This window comes from Globicephala melas, chromosome 11 (assembly GCF_963455315.2).
Source record: "Globicephala melas chromosome 11, mGloMel1.2, whole genome shotgun sequence".
NCBI lineage: Eukaryota > Metazoa > Chordata > Mammalia > Artiodactyla > Delphinidae > Globicephala > Globicephala melas.
In genome coordinates, this window is record NC_083324.2 from 78,249,440 (window position 1) to 78,276,929 (window position 27,490).

At 49.6% G+C, this 27,490-nt stretch overlaps 1 protein-coding gene across 3 annotated transcripts in view; it reads right to left on the bottom strand.

Moving 5' to 3' along the window:
* TRAM2 (translocation associated membrane protein 2) overlaps positions 1–27,490 on the bottom strand; it is a 74,964-nt gene that overhangs the window by 11,706 nt on the left and 35,768 nt on the right. For all 3 annotated transcript variants that reach the window (XR_009565697.1, XM_030870487.2, XM_030870485.2), the window contains exons 2-5: positions 24,254–24,317; positions 6,349–6,458; positions 5,760–5,876; positions 145–203 (exon numbers count right to left, since the gene is read on the bottom strand). Coding sequence is in view for 2 of the 3 variants with exons in the window: in XM_030870487.2 (XP_030726347.2) it covers positions 145–203; positions 5,760–5,876; positions 6,349–6,458; positions 24,254–24,317 (350 nt within the window). In the remaining variant the exon portion in view is untranslated. The remainder of the gene's footprint in view (positions 1–144; positions 204–5,759; positions 5,877–6,348; positions 6,459–24,253; positions 24,318–27,490) is intronic.

Consider the following 27,490-nt stretch of genomic DNA (forward strand, 5'->3'; position numbering starts at 1 on the left):
TCTGCCTCCACGACACTGGGCCCTGCCAGGCTCGGGGGCGCTCTGGTCCTCGGGCTCGCCGGCCTGTGTTCTGCCCACATTGTGGGGCGAGAAGCCAGTGCACCAGCCCGCTCCTCCCTGGGGACAGAGGGTGACAATACTCACGGGAGGTACACATGCGGATAGTCTTCCCAGAGGCTCCTTGGGTTTGTTAAATATCCTTCCTGTAGTGGACGGGAAGAGACGGCGTTTAGAAATGTGAACGTGAGGCCTGCTGGGCGGGCCCGGGGGTCAGGGGTCAGGGTCAGGGTTGCACCTAGTCCCCAGCTGCCAGCATGAGGAAGGAACAGGAAACATGAACATGGAACCCCTCTGGCACTTGGCCCGTCTCTTTACTATGGAAGAGAGCCGTGATGTAGGAGGAAGAGCCCTGCTCTGGGGTCGGAGGACCCGAGTCTGACTGTGGGTCTGACACTGATCAGCTGCGTCCTCTGAGCGAGTCTGTCTCCCTGGGCTCCAGCTGGCTCCTCTGTAAAACGAGGATCAAAATACCCTCCAGAGTTATTGTTAGAAATAAATGTGACAGTTTATGTTTACGTGACAGCGTCGAGTGTTATGCCTGGCGTGCAGGCACTCAGGAAATGCTTGTAGAGTGAATGAGCAAATGGACTCCAGAGCCACCGTCCCCCGGAAAAACGAAAAGCCTACTTTGGCTTTTCACACCACCACAAATAAAAAGTATGGCAGGACCCCCCAGGCCTCCCCAACGGGCCTCACGTGTGACACTTATCACATAGCACCATCACTGCCGGCCGCCAGGGCTCTGCTCGTGCCTTCTTTTCTGGCTTCTTTTTCTGGCGCCTCCTTGCATCTCCAGTATCTAGCCCAGGTCCTCTTACAGAGTAGGGGAGGTGACCTGAAAACCCTCCTGTTACAAAACATCTGGACATGCTGGATGCAATCTAACAAATGTTCTTTTCAATGCAAAGCTGAGCTCACAATAAGAAAGGGAAAACCGGAGGGCCCAAGAGGGTAGGGAGCTAAAAGCCTGAGCGGGTGAGGCTGTAGGGCCAGAGCTTTCGCGCCTGCGTGGGAACAGAAGACCCTTAAAGGGCCAGCACCCCAGAGAAAAGGGAGACTAGGAAGGGTCCGACGAGCAAGGCAGGGAGAAGAGGACCATGTCTGCTCACCCGGGGCTCAGGATGGAAACAAAAATATGACCCCCTGAAAATCTGTAACTTCAGATTCACGTTCACGTGGGTTTGGAGCTCAAATGGACATCACCTGTGTGTCTAGGCGCCCTCACGCTAAGAACTTGGTATTAACAGTATCTGTGGGCCGGTGAGGCCATCGGGACGTACTTCCATCCGAGAACATACAGGGTTCTCACACACACAACCTTGCCAAAGATGAGTTTATAATCCAAGATTACAGAACATACGCGGAAACGGCCCACCACGAGCAAAAGGAGGCTGACGCCACGCGACGCTCAGAGAGGGCGGAGGAGGTGACGCCAGCCTGACCTCCTTTTAGAAACAGGGAAAGGAGGGAGTTCCCAAAACAAGGGGGCTTCTTGGCAGCACGACTGAATTCTGAGCTGCGCCTCAAGCCTCCTGGTCCAAGCGCCCCAGGCCTGGCTGTCCTGGTGAGTCAGAAATAAACCAACCGACTGGTGGCTTTGATGAGGAGGCCCAGAGCCTCAGATGTTCCCACCGGGACTGAGGACGGGGCTGCCCTGGGCGGGGAGGAGGCCCAGCAGTTCCCAGAGGAGCCTCCAGGTGACTACTGGAGCCTCAGTCATACTCCCACCCAGACCCTGAGTCCCTAAGTGCCCCTGGACATTTCAGATACGACCAGGGCCTCATTAGCACAATGACTCAACAGACGGGTCCCATCAGGCACAGGCCCCAGGGCAGTCACAGTAACTTAGGTTTGAAGGAAAGGGTCTCCCCACCAGACCCTCCCGGCCACATTCCATCTCCCCCTCAGAGTCCGGCAGAGGCTCTGGGGCGCGCGGGGGTGGGAGGAGAGGGCTTTTCCGCACCCACACTGGGGCCACCCCTCTCTGCCCCCCACACGCCGCCTGCATCAGATGCCGGCCCCGGGCACACAGGTTCACGGCCTTCGCCCTCCCTACCCCCTTTTCCAGGGAAACCGAAGTGGGGAGGCCATTCCTTCCTAGAGGAAACACCAATGTATTTAAGGATGAAAATGGTACTTCTGGGATCGAAGTGGGAGAAGAATTTCCGCCAAAAAGACTGGCCAAGAAAAGCAGCCCTGACAGCAATCTAAGAGCTCAAAAAGCCCAGACGATCCTGTGATTTTAAACAGGGACCCTCCCCAGCTTGGCGCTTTACTTAGGAGACAAAGAAATCAGAACTGTGAAGCCAACCAGCAGAGAAAACGCCCCAGAACAATGCTGCCGGCCTGTGAGGGGCAGTCCCGGGCGGAGGGAGGCAAGCAAGGCGGCCAGAGGAAGAATGACTCACTGAGAACAGTCTTTTCCAGACCTCGGGCCAGGCAACCGCCCAGGGAGGCTGGGCCGGGGCCCCTCGGAGCTCAGCACAGCACACCGAGTGTGGGCTCGCCCCCAGATCCCACCCGCCAGTGGGCCTGCCGTCTGGGGGGGCGGCCTTTAAGATCCTCTGTTCTCTCCTGATTCTACAAATCAACCAGGAGCAAGGGAGGCCTCAGCGGGCTGGCACACCCCCTCCCCTCCCCTGCAGTCTTCCTTTCCAGTGGATGAACAAAAAGCACCACAGGAAGAGAGAGCAGCATCTAGTCCTGACACAGCCAGCTGCTGCCTGGACCCAGTGGTCCTTCAGGAACACCCACTGCTGAGGTTCTGCTGCAGGCAGTCTGTGTGTCAGAAGGCAGCCCTTACCTGAGCCCCTGCCTCAGAGGCGCTCCCGCTGAGCGCTGGGCTGCAGGTTTAAACTGTGAAGGGAGGCACCCTGGGAAGCCAGGCACCCTCCCACCCTGCTTGCCCAGCACAGCGTTTTGCGTCCCCTGAACGATGAACAGTAGCTGAGAGCTAGACTAAAGGTAGGAGGTCGACATTCTTATTAAATTATCAGTTGGCCCATCTACGACCCCATCACCCTGCCTGGATCAATGCAGAGAGAAATGTCTGAATTCAACACCAAGATCAAGCTGGTTATTTCGTGGGGGGAGGGGTTTAGGGTCAATTTTTACTTTCTTTTTCAAACTTTTATGTATGGCTTATTTTTTTTTAAATGATCATCTATGATGTTCATAAAAACAAGCAATTCATTACTTTAAAAACTGTTGAAGGTTGGAACAAGAAGAGGCATTCGCAGTCGACTTATTCCCTTCTCAGGACAATATTGAGTGAGCACCTAGCGTGCACCAGGAACTGCGCTTGGGGGATAGCAGTGCGCACGGTGCCTGCTCCCAGCAGCTCGGGGGCTAGTATGAGGGAGAGGCAGGCAGCAGAGAACACACAGCTCAAGAAAATGCCACAGCAACAGGCGTGGTGCAGCAGACACAAGTGTGCGGGGAGTTCTCTGCAGAGGTTACGTGTAGGTGGAGACCTGGATGGCACGGGGTGTCAGGGGACAGAGCACTGCAGCAGAGGAAGCACCCCTGCAAAGCGCAGGAGGCAGGAGAGCCAGGAGAGTCAGAGGAACAGTGGGGCTGGGGCCAGCGAGCCAGACAGATAAGGCCAGCAGCACCCGGAGCACAGGAGTGAGGAGGGAGACCCACTTCAGCACGAGCGCGACAGGGGATTTGAGGCAGGGGATGCGAGACCTGGTTTATGTTCTAAAAAGATCTGTCTGGCTGGGCAGACGATGGATTGGGGTGAGCGGACACAGGAGTGGAAACGGCCTCCTTCCAGAAGTGGTCCAGCAAGAGATGCAGCTCAGGGCCTCCTGACCGTGGCACTAGTGACACCTGGGGCCAGACTGTCTTTGCTGTGGGGACTGTCCTGGGCACTACAGGACATTCTGCTGCATCGCTGGCCTCGACCCACGAGATGCTGGTAGCATATTGTCAAGCATCCCCTGGAGAGACCCATGGGCCCGGGGGCAGAGGCAGAGAGCAGCGACAGACGCTCCATGTGCTGGTGGCAGTGGGTGGGGGAACCTGCCGATGGACTGACCGGAGAGCGAAAGAGAAGAATCGAGAACGAGTTCATCATAACAGAAACATAGGATTTAAAAAACTAGCTGTTTTCACTCCTTTTACAAAACGACCCTCTGTTCTTCAGTCACCTTCACTCCGTGCAGAATGGCCTGGAGGGAGCAGGTGAGGTCTGAGAGCCACACGATGTATCAGGACCTGGGGTCACTGGAACTTTCCAGGCTCCCTTGGTCTCTATTCTCCTTCTGGAGATGCTGAGTGGAGACCTGGCTATCACCATGGTAAAAGCCTGTTATAAACGTCCCCAGAAAAGCGTAGCAGCTCCAGACTAACGAGCATCATTTCTAAGCCCTGGATGGCCCAGGAGCCTTGCACACTCTGGAACTGGGGGGAAGTCCCTTGGCTGTTGGCCTGCGAATCTGGTGAAACTGGGTCACAGCTGGGGTGGACGGTGGGTTGAGGCAGAAAGGGCAAAAGTGATTCAGAGATGAGGCAACGCTTCTCCTGCAAGAGCAGTTAAATGTCCGTGGGACCCGAGGGCTGTTCTGCTTCAAGGCAGCTCGGGGTCTCCAGAGGCCGCGTAAACCAAACACCCAGTGGCTGGGAGAGGCCTGAGCCCAGCCGTACCTAGACTTCCCGGGGCCGCACGTGTGCTGCACAAAGGTAGGGGGCGCTACTCACACAGACCACACACAAAGTCTGCCCCAGGGGGAGTATAATGTGGCAGGCCTGCTCCAGAGCACAGAGGCCTTGGGCCCTGCATTTAAAATTCCTATTGTTCTGTGATTAAATGATAATAGAAATAAAGGTAATATACAAAAGGGCATGCTGAGTCCCGCTTTGAGAATATGGATTCAGCGTTCAGCTCGCAGACAGATAAGTTGGTCTTGAAGACGGGAAAGCTCATCACTGTTGCTAAGGAAGGGGAAGGGGGTGAGAGGTCAGGGGAGGCAGGGAAGGAAGCTTCTAGGAGGTCACAGGGTTGCTGAATTTTCCAAGCCCTGGCCCTGGATTTCTCACAGGACAATTCTAGCTCCTGAGGAAGAGACCCGGTTACAGACAGGAGGTGCTCCAGGTTGGGGGGGATGGAGGGGATTAAACACTTCCTAGGACGACAGGCTTGTTACAAAGGACCCCGAAAGGCTGTCCACATTCCTTTGTACGAAGGAATTTTGCTGTATCAAAGGTTGCTTGAAATAAGAGTATTCTTGTGCAAAAGGGGAGGTGAGTCAACTGTCTGGTCCTCCAGGCATTCGTAGAAACAGCACTGACTCTGACGGGACCTGACGTGCACGCAGGGGGATGCTGGCCGAGCTTCGGCAGGCCGGTGTGGTGCAACAGAACCAGACCCTCAAGTCCAAGGCCTGGCCACTTCAGAGCCACGTGACCATGGGGCCTGAGCTTGGATTTCTTCAATCCATAACACAGGTACCGGAATGAACATAAAACTCAGCTCAGGGAACAGCACCGTGCGAGGGCCCCAGGACGGAACACAGAGCTGTGGAGCTATACGCTGTCATCACCGTGACATCACATCATAACGACAACAAGTGTTTACTTCTGGACCAGAGGACGCTCCCCAGCTATTAAACAGCATCTAAACCACTGACTCCTCTCTCCCGGCGATAACATGGCAGCCCGGGCCCCAGCCATCAGCAGCCCCTAGGACCACTCACCGTGACCACCACGTAGAAGCACCAGATCACCGAGCTGAGGTGAAAGACGACCAGCTGTCCAGATTCGTTGAACTTGCTGTGCTTGACCTTGGAGAGGTGAAGCCGTTTGCTGATTTTCTAAAGAAGAGAATCCTGCATATTAACATGAGTGTACAGGTAACGGCAGGTTTCAAACTCCTGTTTTCTCCCCACAAAAGGGCTGAAGTTTGAAGCCAGCCTCATCCAAGTTATTTCATGGAAGCCTCGTGTGTGCGTATAGTGTTTAGTTTAAGGCAAGCATTTTGAGAAAGCGGCGAGATGAATGTCTTTAGCTGAGATGTAAAGAAAACATCCCCCAAGGGTTGCTGTGTTCGACCCCTGAGGACACCGTGTCGTCATACGTCAGGCAGCTCCCTCCCGTGTAATAAACACTGTGGTCCCACGTGCTACGAAGGCTTTGAGGGGGACGGAGACCAAACTGTGGTGCAGGAGATCCTGTTGCTATAGGACCAACCAGGGCCTCCAAACAAAGCGAAGGCCTCACAGCTGCAGCTGCTCCACCCGCCGAACCCCCCAGCTTCCCATCTCGGAATCCAGACACGTCACTCACGTCTAAAATGTACTCCTGCACCACAGCGTGCAGGATGATGGTGATGAAGATGTAGAACAAGACTGTGACCAGGTCCTTCGGCCCGTAGTGGTAGTGCACCGTCTCGCCATCTGTGGAGGCAACGAGAGCCACGTCAGCATCCCTGGGTGAGGAAGTGCTCTGGGACCCAAAACTGAAAGGAGATCTGGAGCAGAATGTGCTATCAAACGCTTCCCTTTGGCTGTAACCCCAGACTTAGAGGATGTTCTTCCCGAGAACCCCACCCACCCTCTGGACTTGGCCCTTGGGAGCACCAGTGCAGAGGGGAAAGGAGAAGCCAGCACACGGCATATCATGACGATGTCTCCTGATCGGGGCAGGAAGGCACAGTGGCTGCAGCCAGCAACTGGAGACCACCAACCTCCATCATTCCCTGGCTGTGTGACTATAGAAAAGTGACCAACCTCTCTGAGCCGTAATCGCCTTCCCTGTAAAAATGGGATTGCAGTTATACTTCATCGAGGAAGCATGATGCAGGGTTAAGAGTGTGGACTCAGGACTTCCCTGGTGGCACAGTGGTTAAGAATCCGCCTGCCAATGCAGGGGACATGGGTTTGATCCCTGGTCCAGGAAGATCCCACATGCCGCGGACTAACTAAGCCCGTGTGCCACAGCTACAGAGCCTGTGCTCTAGAGCCCACGAGCCACAACTATCGAAGCCTGCGCACCTAGAGCCCGTGCTCTGCAGCAAAGAGAAGCCACCGCAATGAGAAGCCCACGCACCACAACGAAGAGTAGCCCCTGCTCTCCATAACTAGAGAAAGCGCGCAGCAATGAAGACCCAACGCAGCCAAAAATAAAAATAATTTAAAAAAAAAAAAGAGTGTGGACTCAGAAACCTGAGCTTGTATCAAAGCTCTGCCATTTATTTCCTCCCTCTTTGTTTTTATTTTTTTGATATTGATGGTTTTTTTTTTTTTTTTGCCAAACCACGCAGCTTGTGGGATCTCAGTTCCTGGACCAGAGATTGAACCCAGGGTGAAAGCCCGGAATCGTAACCACTAGGCCACCAGGGAACCCACACCTCCCTCTTTTTCAAAAAAATTGAAGTATAGTTGATTTATAATATTGTGTCAGTTACAGGTGTACAGCAAAATGGTTCAGCTATATATATTTTTTAGATTATGTTCCAGTATAGGTTATTACAAGATATTGAATATAGTCCCTTGTGCTATCCATTAAATGCTTGTTGCTTGTCTATTTTATATATAGTCGTGTGCATCTATTAATCCCATACTCCTAATTTATCCCTCCCACCACCTTCCCCTCTGGTAACTAACTATAAGCTTGTTTTCTATGTCTGTTTCTGTTTTGTAAACAGATTTATTGTATTATTTTTTAGATTCCACATATGAGTGATACCATATTTGTCTCTGACTTACTTCACTTAGTATGATCATCTCTAGGTCCATCCATGTTGCTGCAAATGGCATTATTTCATTCTTTTTTATGGCTGAGTGATACTCCATTGTGTGTGCGTGTGCGTGTATAAAACTCCTTCTTTATCCAGAAAAAAAAAAGATGAAAACTTTAATTCAAAAAGATACATGCACCCCAGTGTTCACAGCAGCACTATTTACAAGAGCCAAGACATGGAAGCAACCTAAGTGTCCATCAACAGACAAATGGATAAAGAAAATGTCATTTATTTCCTGTGTGACTCTGGAGCACCTCTGACCTTTCTGTGCCTCAGATTCCTCATCTGTAAAATGAGGATAACAGCAGTTCCTGTACTGCAGGGTTACTGTGAGAATGAGGTGACTTCAAAAGTGCAAAGTGCTTACTTAGAATAGTATCTGGTGCACAGTAAGCGCTATACATGTATTTGCTATTATTTTTGTGGTTGTTGGGCTATTGTGAGGATTAAACGAGATAATCTGTATGCAAGATACTTACCAGTGCCTATAACCATGGTAGGCATGCACTAAATAGTAGTTTAATAAAATATTATTTCGTAGTAATAAATTAGATGGAATCCCAGGTATCTAAGTTTTGTAAAGCTCTGCTACTACAGCCTCTCTCTTCGCGGACAGAGGAGGATTCGTGCCTTCGTTCCAGTTGGCAGGCCTGGATCCCTGGTGCTCTGTGGCCCGCCCTCCCCCAAGCAGACACATTGGCCCCCTTTCCAGCTGTGCTGCCTTCGTGCTGAGTCACACACGAGTCATCTCTCTTTGCTGGGATGCGTTTACCAGAAGGCAGGCCAGGGTGGGTGAGTTTCAGGGTGGCTGCAGAGCGAAGCAGAGCTGATTGGGTCACTCTGGGAGTCAACCCATGACCCGCCACCCTGGACTGGGAGAATGCACTGGTGGTCGGGGGGTGGGGGTGGGGTGGGAGGGGGCAGTAAAGACATGGAGCGCATGAACTTTGAGATCAGACAAGCTTTCCCTCTCCCTCCTACCTTCCACAAAGACCCTACTCTGTGAGAGCCACTGGGCTAATTATTGAAACACGGAGATAAAAGACGCTGCCCTGGCTTCAGAGAGCATAGACCAGTGGGGAGACTGACAAATAAATGTACAATGACCTACAGACAGGCAGACAGCCACACAGGGAGCCAAGGCAATGGAGGGCCGACTCCAGCTGGGGCAGCCCCTCAGGGTAAACAGGAAGATATAGAAACTTGAGAACAAGCTGGGGCAGTCAGGTGTGGGGAGGAGGGCATCCTGGGCGGAGGATGCAGCATCTCAAGGATGCAGGCAAGGAGGATGCAGTGCTGCAGGCAGCCAGGGTACCACGTCAAGGGGTGTGGACTTTATCCTGAAGGCAAGGTGGAAACATCAAAGAATTCAAACTCAATAGGAAAATGAACAAATCTGGGCTTCAGAAAGTTTACTCTGGCAGCAGTAAACAGCATCGTGCCTGGAGGTAGACACCAGTGATGCAAGTAAGGAACCACAGGGACCTGAATTAAAGGGGAAAACGGAACAGGGAGGGAGGAGGGCCATCAGCGGCAGAGACCTGGTAAGACTAGGTGACTGACCCGGGAAGGGACTGAGATCAGGGAGGGGAATCAGCACCGAGGACCGAGGAGGAAACATGCGAGGAAGGGAAGAGATGGGCATCAGCACCGAGGACCGAGGAGGAAACATGCGAGGAAGGGAAGAGATGGGCGTATGGGTCAGCCTCTCCTTCCTGCCCTTCCATCATAGGGCTGGCATTACCCTTGCCCTGCCTTCTTCATAAGGGAGGATCAAAGGAGACTAATTAGATGGCAGCATATTTTGAAACTATAAAATAACTAAACACATGCAAAGTTTCACCATCGAGACCAGCCTTATGAGGCAAAATAGGATTTATCCTCAATCAAACGAGCATGGTCCCAAAGCAGTTAAATGACGTGTCAAGACTTTGGATTATCCATCTTAAAGCCTCTTCAAGTCACCTCCATTCGTCACCCCATATACTATGGTTCCAAAGAGATGTGACCAGAGCCTTGAAACAAGAATGGATGGATAGACTAATACATTCTTTTTTCCTTTGCTGATGAGAGCTCCTTGCATGTTTATTCATCCACTAATAAACCACATGCAGGGCCCCGTGCTGGGGGACAGCAGGGTACGAGGGCATGGCCCTGCCCTCTCAGAGCTTAGCCAGTGCACACCAAATTCTCTACACCTAAAAACCAGAGGCCAATAACAACAGCAAAAACAAAAAACAACCAGATTGAAAAATGGGCATAGATTTGCCGGAATATGGATGGACCTAGAGATTATCATACTAAGTGAAGTGAGTCAGACAGACAGAGAAAGACAAATATCATGTGATATCACTTATATGTGGAATCTAAAATATGATACAGGGGCTTCCCTGGTGGCGCAGTGGTTGAGAGTCCGCCTGCCGATGCAGGGGACACGGGTTTGTGCCCCGGTCTGGGAAGATCCCACATGCCGCGGAGCGGCTGGGCCCGTGAGCCATGGCCGCTGAGTCTGAGCGTCCGGAGCCTGTGCTCCGCAATGAGAGAGGCCACAACATTGAGAGGCCCGCGTACCGCAAAAAAAATAATAAAATAAAATATGATACAAACGAACTTATGTACAAAACAAAAACAGACTCACAGACACAGAGAACAAACTTATGGTTACCAAAGGGGAGAGGGAGAGGAGGGATAAATTAGGAGTTTGGGATTAGCAAATACAACCTACTATAGATAAAACCATCTCAAACCCATGAGAATAGCCACAATTTAAAACAGAAAAAACCAAACAAACAAAAAACAGAAAATAACAAGTGTTGACGAGGGTGTGGACAAATTGGAACCTTTGTGCATTGTTTGTGAAAATGTAAAATGGTACAGTCACTATCAGAAACAGCAAGATGATTCCTTAGAAAACTAACAATAGAACTACCAGATGGTCCAGCAATCCTACTTCTGGATACAGACTCAAAAGAACTGGAAGCAGGATCTTGATGAAATATCTGTACACCCAGGTTCATAGCACTATTCACAACAGCCAAAGGTAGAAACTACCCAAGTGTCTATCAACAGATGAATGGAAAGACAAAATGTGGTCTATACGTACAACAGAACATTATTCAGCCTTAAAAAGGAAGGAAATCCTGTCACATGCCACACAGAGATGAACTTAAAGGACATAACGCTAAGGGAAATAAGCCGTCACTAAAAGACGAATACTGTATGATTCCATCACAGGAGCTTCCCAGAGGAGGAAAATTCACAGAGACAGAAAGAACGGCGGTTGGCAGGGGCTGGGGGCAGGGAGGATGGGGAGTTGCTGTTTAACGAATACAGTCTCGGTTTTGCAATGAAGAGTTCTGGAGGTTGCACAACAGTGTGAATGTACTTAACACTACTGAACCGTACACTCAGAGATGATTAAGATGGTCCATTTCACAGTATGTGTATTTCGCTATAATTTAAAAAAAACACCAGGCCAGGTGTGATCAGTGCTGTGATGTGGCAGGAAATGAGGAGGGGCAGGGCCCTGGGGAGGAAGGGTCACTGAACGCAGGCCAGAGAGCTGGTGAGGGTGGAGTGGTCCGGGCGGAGGCATCCGGGGAAGGTCCAGCTGGACAGAGGATTGGCGTGACCTGCAGAGCAGGGGTGGGCAAGCCATGCCACGGGGGGCTCCCCCGACAGGTCGTGGTAAGTCACGCTTCCAAAGGCAAGGGAAGGTTCTGGAGGACTGAGTCACAGACGCGCTCTTCCTGCCAGGTGGATGGGCTGGGGGGCCGGAATGGGACCGGGAGGGCAGTCAGGAGGCACTCACAGGAGCCCAGGCTGGGGGGTGGGAGCGCCCTGCACTCAGATGGCGGCAGTGTGGTGGAGAAGACAAGTTGGGAGAGGTGTGGGTGATGGAACCAAAAGGACCAGCTGGCAGACTGGCCGTGGAGAAAGACCCTGAAGTTCCCTCTGGCATCTGTCTGCCCTCTGTAGCCCCCGAGCTTTCAGAATGCTTCAGCGTGCTGTCTCATTTGATCCCTGTAACCACCCACAGCGTGGGCAGAGGGGATGAAGAAACAGGGTTCACAGGGTAAAGGGACAGGGGCCATTTCTCAGATCTCCCAGTGTCCGGCCGCCCCGCCCCCCTGCTGGTAAGAAGCTGCTGCTTTGATCTCTCTCCCTACAACAGAACAAGCAGCATGGTATCCAGATACTCACGGGCTGTGCTCTGATGCATGCAGATTACCTCTGCTGCTTGCCCCTTGTCTGCTGCCTGCCTGCTTTTCAACAGGGCAGGAAAGTAGATTGGTTTGGCCCCTTCTGCTTGCCACAGAGCTGTGGAGGTTGGAACTTTGTGTTTTTCCAAGAGGCTATACACAAATGGATATTTTGGGGTTTTTTTTCTTTTTAAATTTTTGGCTGCTCACTAATTCTTATAAAAATCCTCTCACTCCCCAAGTTAGAGCTCTGACCCTTTAAGCAGTGCCCCTATCCTGCATGAGGTCTCAGAAAGAACGGCGATGGTCTGGCAGTGAGCGACTATGATTTTTTAGAAGAGTATGTTTCAGCACATCTCTGAGCTCTTAGACCAGAGAAGCGATTCTGGCCCTGAGTCACGGCAAAACGCCCGCAGAGACCAGGTGGGGAATGCAATGAGCAAAGTGGTCCGTGCGTCTTAAGATAAATCCTTTCAGCACAGAGGCCGCTGCACTAAACAGGGAACGGTCTTCAGTGCCACAATATGCTCCCCACTGTTTTTCCTTAGCTCTAGGGCCCGCTTGGTCTGTCTTCCACATTTCCACTTTGAGAGAGAAACAAGTTTAAGATCCACTTCCATTTCAACCTTACTTAAAGAAAAACAATTCAAACTGGGATACATGGTGGCTGCCAGGCAGTCTTAATGTTGGGAAGACATTAGAGAGGAGTGGAGACTGTGGCAAAGTGCAGAGTGCATGTCCCAAGGGGTGAAGGAAGGAGTGGGGAAGGCGCTGGGAGGGGCGTGGCCCCATATTTCAAAAGCAAAGAGAGAAATCCCTACGTGAATCATCTGATTTTAAAATGCCGGTGACTAATTCCAAAATTGTAAAAACACTTTATGGGCCAACACCAAACTGGCTAAGGAAAATACACAAGCCAACTCTGACCACAGGCCACCAATTTGCAATCCCTAGCCCAGACGACCCCTGACACCTCCCAACACCCATATTCTGTGAGCCCTCTTTCCTATGCAACACCATGGAGTAGGTCAGTATATTCCCCTGAAGGGTTAACCTCACCCTGGAAGGAACACCTTCAATAACGACCCACACTCTGTGGATGTTATCCTGTCTTCATTCAAAAGTGACACTTGCTTTGTTTATCTCTGATCAAAGTTTAAAAAGAGAGTCAACGTGATCAATAAGGACCTGGCTGTCCTGACAACCTCAGGTGGAGCTGGCCCTTTAGGAGCAGCGCTCTTACTGACCTCCTGTTTTTTTTTTTGTGGTACGTGGGCTTCTCACCGCCGTGGCGTCTCCCGTTGCGGAGCACAGGCTCCGGACACGCAGGCTCAGCGGCCATGGCTCACGGGCCCAGCCGCTCCGCGGCATGTGGGATCCTTCCGGACCGGGACACAAACCCGTGTCCCCTGCATCGCCAGGCGGACCCTCAACCACTGTGCCACCAGGGAAGCCCTGGCCTCCTGTTTTGTTTCCTATGACTAATAGACATTTTCTTGTTTCCCCTGGTGTCACCTGTAAGCAGCTTCTCCCGCATGCCTTCACAGGTCCCATCTTGTCCGGATACAGCTGTGCAGTCTCTGACCTCCTCCCCGGGACCTCAGCTGGCCCGTGGCCACCTGTGGCTGACGCTCCATCTGCTCTTTACATCCCCTTAAAGTCTGGGCACCTGCCAACGAGGCTTCTGCCTTTGTCCGAAAACCTGGTGGCTTAAAAAGCATCACTGCACAATGTGGATGCCTCCTTTCTCTCCCGGCTTTCTTCCTAAGCCCTGCAAACCTGGATTTGTAAAAGTTACTTTCTATTGCTTTTTGTGCTTTTGGCCAACTCTGTTTTCCCATTATCTTGAATCTTTTACAATATATACAAATCCAGAACTTAGGTATGAAAAAATACCATAAGCAAAATCAAAAGGCAAGTGATGACCAAGGGGAAAATGTTTACAATTCGGATCATAAACAAAGGCTAATCTCGCTAATGTATGAAGAGCACCTAGAACCTAAGCATGAAGAGATAACAAACGCAACAGAAGAATGGGCAAAGGGTATGAACGGACAGTTCACAGAGAAACACAGATGGCCCTTATACATTTAAAAGGATGCTCAATCTCACACAGAAGAGAAATGAAGGGACTTCCCTGGTGGTCCAGTGGTAAAGAATCCACCTTCCAATGCAGGGGACAGGGGTTGGATATCTGGTCCGAGAACTAAGATCCCACATGCAGCGGAGCAACTAAGCTCGCACGCCACAACTACTGAGCCCGCACGCCTCAACTAGAGAGCCTGCATACCTCAACCTACAGAGCCCACATGCTCTGGAGCCCACGTGCCACAACTACAGAACCCATGAGCTCTGGAGCCCACGCGCTGCAACTAGAGAGAGAAAACCCACACAACACAACTAGAGAGAAGCCTACATGCCGCAACGAAGAGCCCACGTGCTGCAACGAAAGATTCCACATGCCACAATGAAAGACACCACATGCCACGATGAAGATCCCACGTGCCACAACTAAGACCCAATGCAGCCAAAAATAATAAACAAACAAACAAATAAGTATTTTTTTAAAATATGCCAGACTTACCCGGTGGCACAGTGGGGGTAAGCTGGGATGAAGTGAGAGAGTGGCATGGACATATATACACTACCAAATGTAAAATCAATAGCTAGTGGGAAGCAGCCACACAGCACAGGGAGATCAGCTCGGTGCTTTGTGACCACCTAGAGGGGTGGGATAGGGAGGGTGGGAGGGAGACGCAAGAGGGAAGAGATAAGGGGATATATGTATATGTATGGCTGATTCACTTTGTTATAAAGCAGAAACTAACACACCAGTGTAGAGCAATTATACTCCAATAAAGATGTTTTTTTAAAAAAAAAGAATCCACCTGCCAGTGCAGGGGACACAGATTCCAGCCCTGGTCCAGGAAGATCCCACATGCTGCGGAGCAACTAAGCCCGTGCACCACAAGTACTGAGCCTGTGCTCTAGAGCCCACACGCCTCAACTAGAGAGCCTGCGTACCTCAAACTACAGAGCCCACGCGCTATGGAGCCTGCGCACCACAACTAGAGAGAAACCCGTGTGCCGCAACTAAGACCCGAGGCAGCCAAAAATAATAAATAACAAATAAAATAAAATATATATTTAAAAAAAATATGCCGGACTTCCCCGGTGGCAGAGTGGTTAAGAATCCTCCTGCCAATGCAGGGGGCGTGGGTTCGAGCCCTGGTCGGGGAAGATCCCACATGCTGTGGAGCAACTAAGGCCGTGCACCACAACTACTGAGCCCACGTGCCACAACTACAGAAGCGCGTGTGCCTAGAGCCCATGCTCCACGACAAGAGAAGCCACCGCAGTGAGAAGCCCGCGCACCATGACGAAGAGTAGCCCCTGCTCTCCGCAACTAAAGAAAGCCCGCGCGCAGCAACGAAGACCCAACGCAGCCATAAATAAATAAAATTATTAAAAAAAAATGCCACTCTTCTCTGTAACATGCTGTTTAAAAAAAAGAAAAAGAAGAGAAATGAGCTACAACTACAATGAGATACCACGTCATCCCTATCAGATTGGCAGCAATCCAAAGCTTGACACACACTCTTGCTGAGGCTGCGGGGAAAGAGGCTCTCACACTGCTGGTGGGATGCAAAATGGACCACCTCTTCGGAAGGGCAATTTGGTAATTTCCATCGTGATTACAAACACATCAGCCCTTGGATGTGGCAATTCCACTTCTGGGAATTTATCACACAGCCGTACCTGCCACGTTCAAAATGACACATGCACAAGGTTGCGCACAGCAGCATGGTTTTTGACAATAAACTGATGGAAACAACCCAAGAAGTTTTCATCTAGGGAGGACCGGGTAAACAGACCAGAGTTATAAACACGGGGGCTTATAACACGCAGTTGTAACAAGCTGTGGCTGTGGACCACAGTGCCAGCCTCTCCGTGGATCCCAGGGGTGCACACTGCTGCATGTATGTCCACCCCAGGACCAGTGAATCAGGAACTTGGGCATGACCCAGGGATCTGTGCTTAAATTCCCCAGGGGATTCTGACCCATGTACTGATATAAACAGTGGAGCCATTTTTAAAAATCAGGGAGAACTGAAGGGCAAGAACAGGTAAAACTAAGCAGGAAACGTGAAAACAGAAGAGCGGTTGCTTTGGGAGGGGGTGTTGACTGCAGGGGCCTGAGAAGGTCGGGAGCGCTGTCTCCCCACCTGGTGCGCACACATGTAAAAATTCATCACACTGTGCCCTTAAGAATGTGTGTGCTTTACTATTGTATAAACCGCCTAGTCTGTGGTACTTTATCATGGCAGCCCTAGCAAACTAATACACACAGACACACACACAGAGACAGACAGACACACACACACACACACACACACACACACACACACACACACTCCCTCCCTCCCTCCCTCTCTCAGGCTGCCCGGAGAATTAAAGAATCTGCAGAGCTACCATTTTAACCCCAGACTGCATGATTTGTAATCTATTTTCTCCAGTTTTATAGAAGGTAGGAAGACAAGGATATTTTTATGATGTAAAAATGTAGCAAAAAATGAGAGATGTAGCAAAAATGAGAGATGCACTAAAGAGAATTTGGAAATAAGAGTGCCCAGCCTCTACGTAGTTTTCCTGATGTACCATTCCTTTTTATAAGGCTAATATAACCCGGCCTGTGGCCTTCAAGAAAGAAATATCTCAGTAATTCCTGGTGCCAGGCCCACACTCAGCCCCACGGCTGTTTCTAAGTCTGAGGCTTCGCCTTACAACCGGCCTGGGCAGACAACATGCAGCGCGTGAAGAGCACCTGCGAGGCGGAAAGTGTGAACTTTCCGTTAATTCACTGAGAGCCATAAAGAGGAAACAGCTCCTCGAGATCACATACCAAAAAATGTCTAAAGTCACAGCCTTTTTTTTTTAACTTGGATAAAAATAACATCAACAAGTTCATTGTTAAATTAAGGACAAAACACTATTTCAGTAAGAACAACCGAGTAAGGAAAAAACATGATCCTGGCTAGACAGGAGAAGAAAAGATTTGATCAGGAGAAATGGGAGTGCAGGGGAGGGGAGGCAGCCGTTCAGAGATGCTACCGGCTTGGTCAGCTTCAGCTGGTTAACAATTAGCCACAGTGACTCAACTCAGTGGTTCTTGCTGAAACCTCTAGAAGCTCCACGTGGGATAAATTCTCCGGGCTGTAACAGGGGACTGGACAGAAATCAAGTCTAGGCGGGAAGGGGACACACTTCCGAGGTGCTGTTACCTGGAGGTGACCTCTTACAGTGCCTCCACTTTCCTGCACGACTGTTATACTTAAATAATAACTGCTATGGTCTGAATGTTTGTGTCCCCTGCCAAGTTCACACGTTGGAATCCTAACCCCCAAAGATGATGGTGTTAGTGGGTGGGGCCTTTGGGGAGGTGTTTATAAACCATAAGCATGGAGCGAGCCCTCAGGCATGGACTTAGTGCCCTTATAAAAGAGCCTCCAGGGCGTCCCTGGTGGCGCAGTGGTTGAGAGTCCGCCTGCCAATGCAGGGGACACGGGTTCGTGCCCCGGTCTGGGAAGATCCCACATGCCGCGGAGCGGGTGGGCCCGTGAGCCATGGCCGCTGAGCCTGCGCGTCCGGAGCCTGTGCTCCGCAACAGGAGAGGCCACAACAGTGAGAGGCCCGCGTACCGCAAAAAAAAAAAAAAAAAAAAGAGGCTCCAGAGAGCTCCCTTACCCGCCCACCACGTAAGGACACAGCAAGAAGTCTGTGACCTGGAAGAGGGTCCTCACCACCTGACCAGGCTGCACCCTGATCTCAGACGTCCAGCTTCCAGAACTGTGAGAAGTAAATTTCTGTTTATAAGCCACCCAGTCTGCAGTATTTTGTTATAGCAGCCTGAACAGACTAAGAAGTTTAATAAGTAGTTTCTGCTTACTGATAAAATAAAAGATCAAGTCCAGGTCTGGCTATAAGCCCCACTCTTCCTCAGATGCCAGCCAATACAGTGACGGCAGTGAAGACTCTGGTTTATTTTCTCTTATCCATATGGACAGGACCTTAGGGCCAAAGGGGATCCTGGCCGCTGTGTGGTCCGAGGGCCCAGGATGGACCCAGATCTCTGTCTTCCTCGTTGGGTCCCCTGGGCCATGCCCACCAGCCCGTTTGGCAACCCAACCTTCCCACAGCTACCCTGGGTCCTGGTGCTGCACGGGGTGTGAGGGGCCCAGCCCCCTCCTCTGCCCTTACTGCTGTATCCTTGGGAATGTCCAGCAACTCTCTCCCTTGGTATAAAAGGACAAGGCCAGGCTCTTTGAGTCTCAAGTCTCCTGTAGCTGGACAGACCACAGGTCCGGGTTGGGCAGCTTTCGTCTGTAATCAAGTCAGGTTTCCTCCTCCGGAGCCCCTGTCGTCCACCTGTCTCTTCCCTTTTTGTCCCCCACAAGCTCATCTTACAAACAGGGGCTCGGTTTGATATGTGATGCCAATCTTCCGAGTACATGATACAAGGACAAGACAAGACTAACTCCCACCAGCTAGCAAGGGAACAAAACACACTCTGAGCCCTGGACAAAGGCCTTCGCTGAATAAGGCTTTAAAACCATCTGTCTGGGCTTCCCTGGTGGCGCAGTGGTTGAGAATCCACCTGCCAATGCAGGGGACACGGGTTCGTGCCCCGGTCTGGGAAGATCCCACGTGCCGTGGAGTGGCTGGGCTTGTAAGCCATGGCCGCCGAGCCTGCGCGTCCGGAGCCTGTGCTCCGCAACGGGAGAGGCCACAACAGTGACAGGCCCGCTTACAGCAAAAAAAAAAAAAAAAAACCGAAAACCATCTGTCTGAGGTTGTTTTGATGGGGCCGTGTGTCTCATCTTGGACGGGCTGTGAGAACAAGGGCCACGCTATGGTGTGGGAGGGTCCCGGGCTTTTCATCTCCAGCTGCTAAATGCTACACAGCAGCTGGTGGTGATAAAACCACCCGGACCAACAGAGCCAGGGGATGGGTCCTTGTCCCCTTTGCTTACTGTGAAACCAACCCTTCTCTCCAAGAGGCCCCTCGCGCCCAGCCGTCTCGCTCTAGGTGCCCATGACTTCTGGGCAGCAGCGGCCCAGCTGGAAACCAAATCCACCCAGTGACGGCACCCCCTCCCCCGCTCCTAGACGCAACAGTTATAGCAAAACCAAAACTGGACGAGAACAGAAAGATGCAAATGAGTTACTGGATTTACAGGGTTTCCCTCTCTTACCTTTGGGGTTGGAAGCACAGGGTCATCCGCAAGTCTACTTAGAGCTTTTCACCCAGGGCAGCAGCACTTCAAATACCTGGGGATCTCGTTACCATGAAGGTTCCGGTGCAGAAGGTCTGAAGTGGGGCCTGGAGTCTGTGTTTCTAACAAGTTCCCAGGTGATGCTGGTTTGTGGACAACCTGCGTAGCAAGTGCCTCCTGGACTCCTGTCTTAAGGAATCGCTGGGGTTGACACAGCGACCTCCACCCTCGATTTGACAGGTGGGGATGGAGACCCAGACGCTACACAGTTTGCCCAAGACAACTCAGCAAACTAGTAGCACAACTCAAAAGAACCTGGTACATTTTAGCCTGTCTGGGGTCACCTGTTCTACATCAGAAGGGGAGCCAGCAGGCCATGAGTCTGTCTGTGGGAAGACTCAAGCCTCTATTCTTTGCTGACCTTTTACAGTCTATATACTTCTGGCCATAGCAGATACTCTGTGGTATTTGAATCAGAAAGACTTGGAGTGTAATGGCAAGACCAGACACATGACATTTTATTCCTTGCCGGAGCTGGGCTGGGTGTATGGTTGCAGATAAAATACAGGACAGTCAGTGAACCTTGAATTCCAGACAAACAGAGAATACTTTTCTAGTATAATTATGCCCCACATATACTTTGAGATATACTTACACTAAAAAAAGTACCTGCTGTTTATCTGAAATGCCAATTTAACAGGTGGTCTTGGATTTTTCATTTGCTAAGTCTGGCAACCCTAACAGGTGGGAATGAGAGACAGGATGTGGTGACAAGAACATTTCCTGCTTAGGGACCTTTCTGGTGGTGCAGTGGTTAAGAATCCGCCTGCCAATGCAGGGGACACGGGTTCGAGCCCTGGTCCAGGAAGATCCCACATGCCGCGGAGCAACTAAGCCCGTGCACCACAACTACTGAGCCTGTGCTCTAGAGCCCGTGAGCCACAACTACTGGGCCCACGTGCCACAACTACTGAAGCCCGCACACCTAGAGCCTGTGCTCCAGAACAAGAGAAGCCACCACAATGAGAAGCCCGTGCACCGCAACAAAGAGTAGCCCCCGCTCGCCGCAGCTAGAGAAAGCCCGCGCACAGCAACGAAGACCCAATGCAGCCAAAAATTAATTAATTAATTAATTAAAATTTATAAATAAAAAAAAAACATTTCCTGCTTCATCGCTGTTGACCTTAAAGAAAACCCCAAGGACGCTGGCACTGCCCCAAGATGCACAACTTCTGACTGCAAGAACTGTGCCCATCTCCTCTTTGAGTTCATCTCTCTGAACGGAGCTTAATCTTCTTAACTAGCTATTATAATGTGAGAGAATCATATATTTACAGCTAGTACTATGAGTTGAACCATGTCCCCACAAAACTCCCATGAGTTCCTAACCTCCAGCACTTCAGAATGTGAGCTTATTTGGAGTTAGGGTTATTGCAGATGTAAAGAGTTAAGATGAGGCCATAGTAGAGTAGAATGGGTCCTAATCCAATATGACTGGTGTCCCTTTAGAAAGGGGAAACGGGACGCAGAGGCTACCATGGACACAGGGTAAAGATTGGTGTCCCGCTGCCACAAGCCAGGGAGCATGGCCCTGCTGACACCTTGATCTTGGACTTGTACAATACGTTACATTTCTGTTGTTTAAGCCACTCACCTTGTGGTATGTTTGTCACCACTGGCCTATAGGCATGTGCTGGGAGCCGGGAAGAAGACAGGAGAGAAGGAGAGGGAGGAAAGGAAACAGGTAAAAAACCTCATCAGCATTCCCACTGGCTATTTTCTATAGAACTTGAAAACCTCTGCTGAGGGAGGATGAGGGATTTAGAAACAGTAGATCACGCTGTATGAAAACCGTTACTGCTCTCCTAAAATTCACATTTTAAACACTGAGTTGAACGAGTTACAGGCCACTTAAAGAAGAAGCTTAGAAATCAGAATTGACCCTGGTTATACAAACAGGATCCATTCCCAGGCACCTGCAGCCTTAAAGCGATTTGTGGGCGGAGGGCTTTAAATTCGCAACCTCCACGGGCCTCGGTTATGAACCGCTTCTTTCCCGTGAGAAATCTGCCCTCCTCTGCAACTTATAAACCAAACATCACCACCCTGGGTTTGGTGATCAAGGCGCTCAAAACAAAATTAAACAGGCTACTCTGACTGCACCGTCTCTCTGGATGATTTGCTTGTCCTATTTCAAACAGCCCCTAATGGCAAGATTTAAATAGAAGTCAGGCTCCGTAGCAACAGTTGATCCTCTCTTTCAGTATGGATTTTATGTCCCTTCACCTCTACCCAGGCCTTCTTCTGGCCTGGAGGAGGATTCTAGGGGTAGACTTGCATCGCCCCACCCTAGACAAATGCCGAACCTTGCAGGCTCCTGTCACACTGGCCTTCCTTCAGTGACTAGCGTGCGCCAAGGTGTCTGTGCCTCACTTGAGGCCTCCGCACATGCCGATCCCTGTGCCTGGAACGTTCTTTCTTCTGCCCAGACCCCCTCCCTAAACCCCCCTACACCACCTGCACACACGCTCGGTTCAGAAGGCAGTTTCCCAGAAACACCTGGTCATCACCCTTTGATTTTTCCTTACCACACAACCTTGTATATTTCCTTCACTACCCTTATCACAACTATAATTATTTATTGTTTGCTGTGTATTATCTATTCTCTCCCTAATAAACAGTAAGTTCCGTGAGTCACAGATCAGACATGTTTTATAATTACTTTATAGTCCAGGCCTGACACACAGCAGGCACACAAATATGTCTGTATTAATCAATTAATTAATTAGTTAAAACAAACAAATTGAGGGCATGATAGGAACTTGGGGGGACACTCCTGCTCAGAAGCTTTGGCCGCAGCCCTGGAGCTTCACGTGAAGCCTTTGTTTCACGCTACGTGAGAGGGAAGCGTTTAGGATATCACTTGTCTCCCAATTTCTCTGGGAAAGTCTTTTTTCAAACTAAAAAAAAAAAAAAAATCAACCCTCTGGTCATGATCTGGCTTTACAAACAGGCCTTTCCTACAATAAAGGCATGTCCCGCTCACATGTACTTCAACTGCCATGGTCCCCAGGACAACACTTCCTCCTGGTAGCTAACAAAGCAGTGCTGGGCTATGATCTCGCATCCCCTCTAAATCCAGGGACTTCCCTGGCGGTCCAGTGGGTTACGACTCCGCGCTTCCACTGCAGGGGGCACGAGTTCAATCCCTGGTCAGGAAACTAGGATCCCACGTGCCACATGGCGTGGCCAAAAAAATTTTTTTTATTTTAAAAATTAATAAAAGGAAATTGACTTTGGTCAGAAATGTAATGAAAATACGAGCACAACCTTTGATAGGTGGCTATCTCTTTATCAATTAATAAACTGGCATTTTGGCATTAAAAAAAGAAGCCTATGCATTTTATATTTACCAAAAAACAGGATTTATGGGTCATAAGAAGATGACCGAGGGTATTTTGGCAGTACGTATATAAAACCTTTAAAATGTACATACTACTCGACCCAGAAATTCCAGTAATAGGAATTTATCCTAAAAAATAATCATGAATGCAGGAAGTCACAAGAATGTTTACTGTAGCACTATAAAAGCTAGAAATATCCAACAATATGGGTTGAGTAAGTAACTGTAGTAATCCCTATTAATACTCTGTAGCTTTTCAGAATGTCTTACCGAACGGAAGAATACTGAAGGACGTGGTAAAGGGTTCACCATCTGCTAACAGCAAAGAACTGCTTATGACTCAAGATTCCAAAATGCTAACTGCAGTTTTTGGGTGATGGGGTCATGTGTGATTTTTATCTTCTCATGTTTAGCTGTATTTTAGAAATTTCCTGTGAGAGTCATAAATATACTCTGGAAAATGTTTATTTAAAAATAAACTGCAGCTAGTCACAAAAGGACAAATACTATATGATTCCACTTATATGAGGCCCTAGAAGAGTCAAATGTATAGAGACAAAGTAGAATGGCCGTTGCCAGCGGGTGGGGGAGGGGAGAGTGGGGGTTATTGTTTAAGAGGTAGAGTTCAGTTTTGCAAGATGGAAACAGTTCTAGAGATGGATGGTGGTGATGGCAGCCCAACACAGTGAAGGTACTTCAATGTCACTGTACACTTAAAAATGACTAAGATAGTAAATGGTATGTGTATTTTACCCCAATTTTTTTTTAAACCAAAAAAAACTTAAAGAAAAATTTAAATCCGTAAATCATAAGTACAGCTGGGTCTAGAGGTGTCCTAGTTATTAGGATTTTCAAGAGACAGGAGTAGAGAAGGCTGAATTTGACCTTGGACCACACAGCATCAAACAAGACAGTGTGTGTGCCTGCCAGGCTGGCGTGTGCCTGGGGATGAGCTGGTGTTGCCTAGTCTCCTGACTACGGCGCTGGCCATGGCATTTCCTGTCTCTTCCTTCACGAGTGTGGAGTTTTGTCCCTCTCCTGCCAGCGTCCCTCGCTCTGATTCTAGATGAAGGGCCGAGTTGGCTGTCCCAGAGGGGTGACTTCCCCCAGAGCCTGGCTACAGGGACTGCAGGGGCAGGAGAGTACAGGAAAGACTCCGGCCACGTCCTGCAGAGACCATGGGTTGAGGGATTTGGCCCCAGCGACCTTCAGCTAGCCGCTGGTGGAGCCAGGCCAGGAAAGGAATCTGACCTCCAAGTCCAGACAACTCTCCTGTCCACTGCAGAATGAAGAGGGGAGGGCTGGCCTCAGTGAAGAACATTCCACCTTTATTCACCGTGAGGGCACCGGCGATGCCCAGTTCCTGGAGGTGGACCCGAGAACCTCAAGCTTGCAGAGCCTCGGGCTGAGGGCTAGACGTGGCCCGAAGCTGCATCTTCACAGCAACAGGGAGTTGGATGCTGAGTCTAAGTATCTAAAATGATCATACACGTACACAGGAAAAGGACGTTTTCCAAGAACTTGGGGGTTACCAGGGCCCGGGAAAGATAGAGACCAGTGCTTTTCTTACCTGCTGTAGGCACGCTAACATTATACTGAGGTAAAATAAATAGGAAGGCAGTCTTGGCGGTGACCTGTGAAATAGAGGGAAAAAGTTCCACGTTAGCTTCTTGTCCACATCAAAAGAAACAAGCAAAGCCTGCTACCAGCCCTCGGGCCACGCCTTTCACATCTCAGACCCACAGGCCTCTCCAATGAAGGGTTTCACCTAGAGCACAAGTTAGCACCATTTGTTTTTTTCCCATTTTCTTGAATGACATCCCTCCCAATACCTGCACTAAAAGCAAAAGAAACAATCCCAAGTCCTGGATGGCATCTAGACTTGTACTCGCTGCAGATGGAATACAACAAGGTGTGCTCGGCCGGCCGAGAGCTCACCAGCAAAGGGTGCAAATCTGTCTGCCATTCATTCATTCATTCATTCAAGTGTTTATCAAGTTGGTTCTTAGTCCCCAGCATTGGTGAAGTCAGAAACTAACAGAAGATGAAGGTCACAGCCTTCCAGAGGTTTCCAGAACTTAGGACCTCGCCGAGGTTCCCCAGCACGCTGGCTAACTGCACCGTGGGCGGCAGCCCGCAAAGTTTCTGAGGCCTGAGCCTCAGAAACAGAGAATTCCAGCTGCTAATTTCACATACGCCCTACTGGGGGGCAGGACATAACACTCCACTCTGTTGGTCTGTTTATTTCGAAAGCTGCCTTTCAAATCTCGGTTGTGCTGTGGAAGAACTGAGGTCGTCACTTGGTTATTAGTAGGCAGCTCAGTCCTCTTGCAGTTCAGCCTGCAGGGGAGAGACTACAAGGTGCAGGATTCGAAGCTTGGACTCAAGAACCGACTGCCTAGGTTCAGACGCTGCCTCTGCATTTGCCCACCTCGCAACCAGGAGCCGTGGTCTTACACCTGGAGCCTCACTTCCCGTGTCTCTAAAGGCGGGATACTTGTGCTACTCCAGCTGGTCTGGGTGGCGATGGCCCAGCTGTTAGCATTGTTTAAAGCTCCCCAGATGTTTCTGACGTGCAGCTGGGGCTGAGAAGCGCCCCCACACGGTTCTGGAGCAGGTGCGGAGGCCAGGTGAGGGGCGGCCAGACCCCAGGTCTTTTCTGGGAGGCCCCTGGGGACATCTCATCAGTAGCGTTACTGGTTCTCCTCTAAACAAAAAGATGTGAAGGGTGCACTGTGGGTGTGGAGGAAACGCACTGGACTGTGGCAGAAGCAGCAGAGAAATGGTTGGATGATGCCTTCCAGCCCCTCCACCAAACGCTGTACATGCTCAAGGCACAATCTCTCCTTCAGTTTCATTCAGGAAACACACTCGTCTTTTAAGCTGGTGGGCTGAAGTGGACCTCTGTGGGGTTCTGGCTGAACAGTACCCCTTTGCCCCTTCCCAACATACCAGGACTTCCAGAGGAGACAACTCTCCCCAGCTGTGTGTTGTGAGGGTGTCACTGTGGTGACCACGGCCCTCCCAGGAGGATACAGGGAGCAGACCCTCTCCCCAGCCCATCAGACCCCCTCTACTGGGCTCTGAATCTTGAGCAGGGATGGAGGAAGAGCTGGTTAGCCCTGAGTGCCTTCCAGAGTTTTCTGCTGGGGTTCCCACAGCCTTGCCCTGGAGCACAGACCCCATCACCTGTATGAACCGCAGACGGCCTCCTGAAGTTGGCCAGAGTCCATTCCTAAGAGACATCAGAATCCCGTGCGTAGAGCACATTCGAACCCCTGGGGGAGCTTCTAGAATCTCGACGCCTGGGCTGCCCCAGCCAATCAACCCTGCCCCTCAGGGGCATCAGGGAGTCGTCAAGCTCCCCAGAGCAGCCCACACGTAGCCCAGCCTGGGAGCCCCACCTTCACCAGCCTCGCAAAGCAGGCCTCTCTGGCCAGTCACTGTCTGTGTCCTCCAGAGAATTCATTTCATTTAATCAACTTATGTTTTAGGTCAGTTTTTATTTTAACTTCAAGAGAAACATACTTTTTAAAAAGTGAAACAATTCAGAAATACGTAAAGTTAAAAACCAAATATTCACCTTACGGTCTTGGTTTTCCTCTCTCCACATGTATGGGGTCAGTTCTCTGAGAGCTTTTCCCATGCATTTCTACACTCGGAATTTATTTCATTTTACACTGACATTATAACTTGGATTGTGTTTATGCCACTTGACAAGAGCTACAACTTTCTTTTCTAATTTTTTTTAATTGAAGTATAGTTGATTTACAATATTGTATTAGTTTCTGGTGTATAGCAAAGTGATTCAGCGATATACATATACACATATATAAACATATACATACACATATATACTTTTTCAAATTCTTTTCCATTATAGTTTATTACAGGATATTGAATATAGTTACCTGTGCTCTACAGTAGGACCTTGTTGTTTATCTATTTTATACAAAGTAGTTTGTATCAGCTAATCCCAAACTCCTAATATATCCCCTTTGGTAACCATAAATTTGTTTTCTACGTCTGTGAGTCTGTTTCTGTTTTGTAAATAAGTTCACTTGTATATTGTAGATTCCACATATAAGCAATACTATATGGTATTAGTCTTTCTCCTTCTGACTTATTTAGTATAAGAGCTACAACTTATTAAATACTATTTAAATCACTTTCTTAGCTCTGTTAATCTAATGGTTGTTACAGGAACATAAAGACCAAGGCACAAAAATATTCAGAGTACATGAAAGTATTCAGAGTATAGTGACACAGAAAACATGTAGGTCAACCTTTCGTTTACTGATGTCAACGTAGAGATAAGTGGTTATATAATAAAAACTTCCTATACATACTAGTGCTTTTCATTACTGTTTCCCACAGGGCTACCCCTAATGTTTAACACTGAAAAGCTTGGCCAAATAAAACGGGCTCACTGTGAAAGTGTATACAGATGTGTGGACTTTTTTTTTTTTGCATCCTTTCTTTTTATTGAAAAAGATTTTGGAAGATGGCAGTTAACAAAGGGCACAAAAAAAAATCACAGGGATATACTAGTGGAAAACATAGACAAGATAAAACTAAGAATGCCACTGGCTTCTTTAATTGGTTAAAAGCACAAAATGCAACAGGCAGAAAGTCTGTTTTAAACAAATTAAAAAGCTGTGTTTCTAGACCTAGAAAACAAACTTATGGTTACCAAAGGGGAAAGCCAGGGAGAGGGGTATAAATTAGGAGTTTGGGATTAGCAGATACACACTACTATATATAAAACAGATCAACAAGGACCTACTGTACAGCACAGGGAATATAC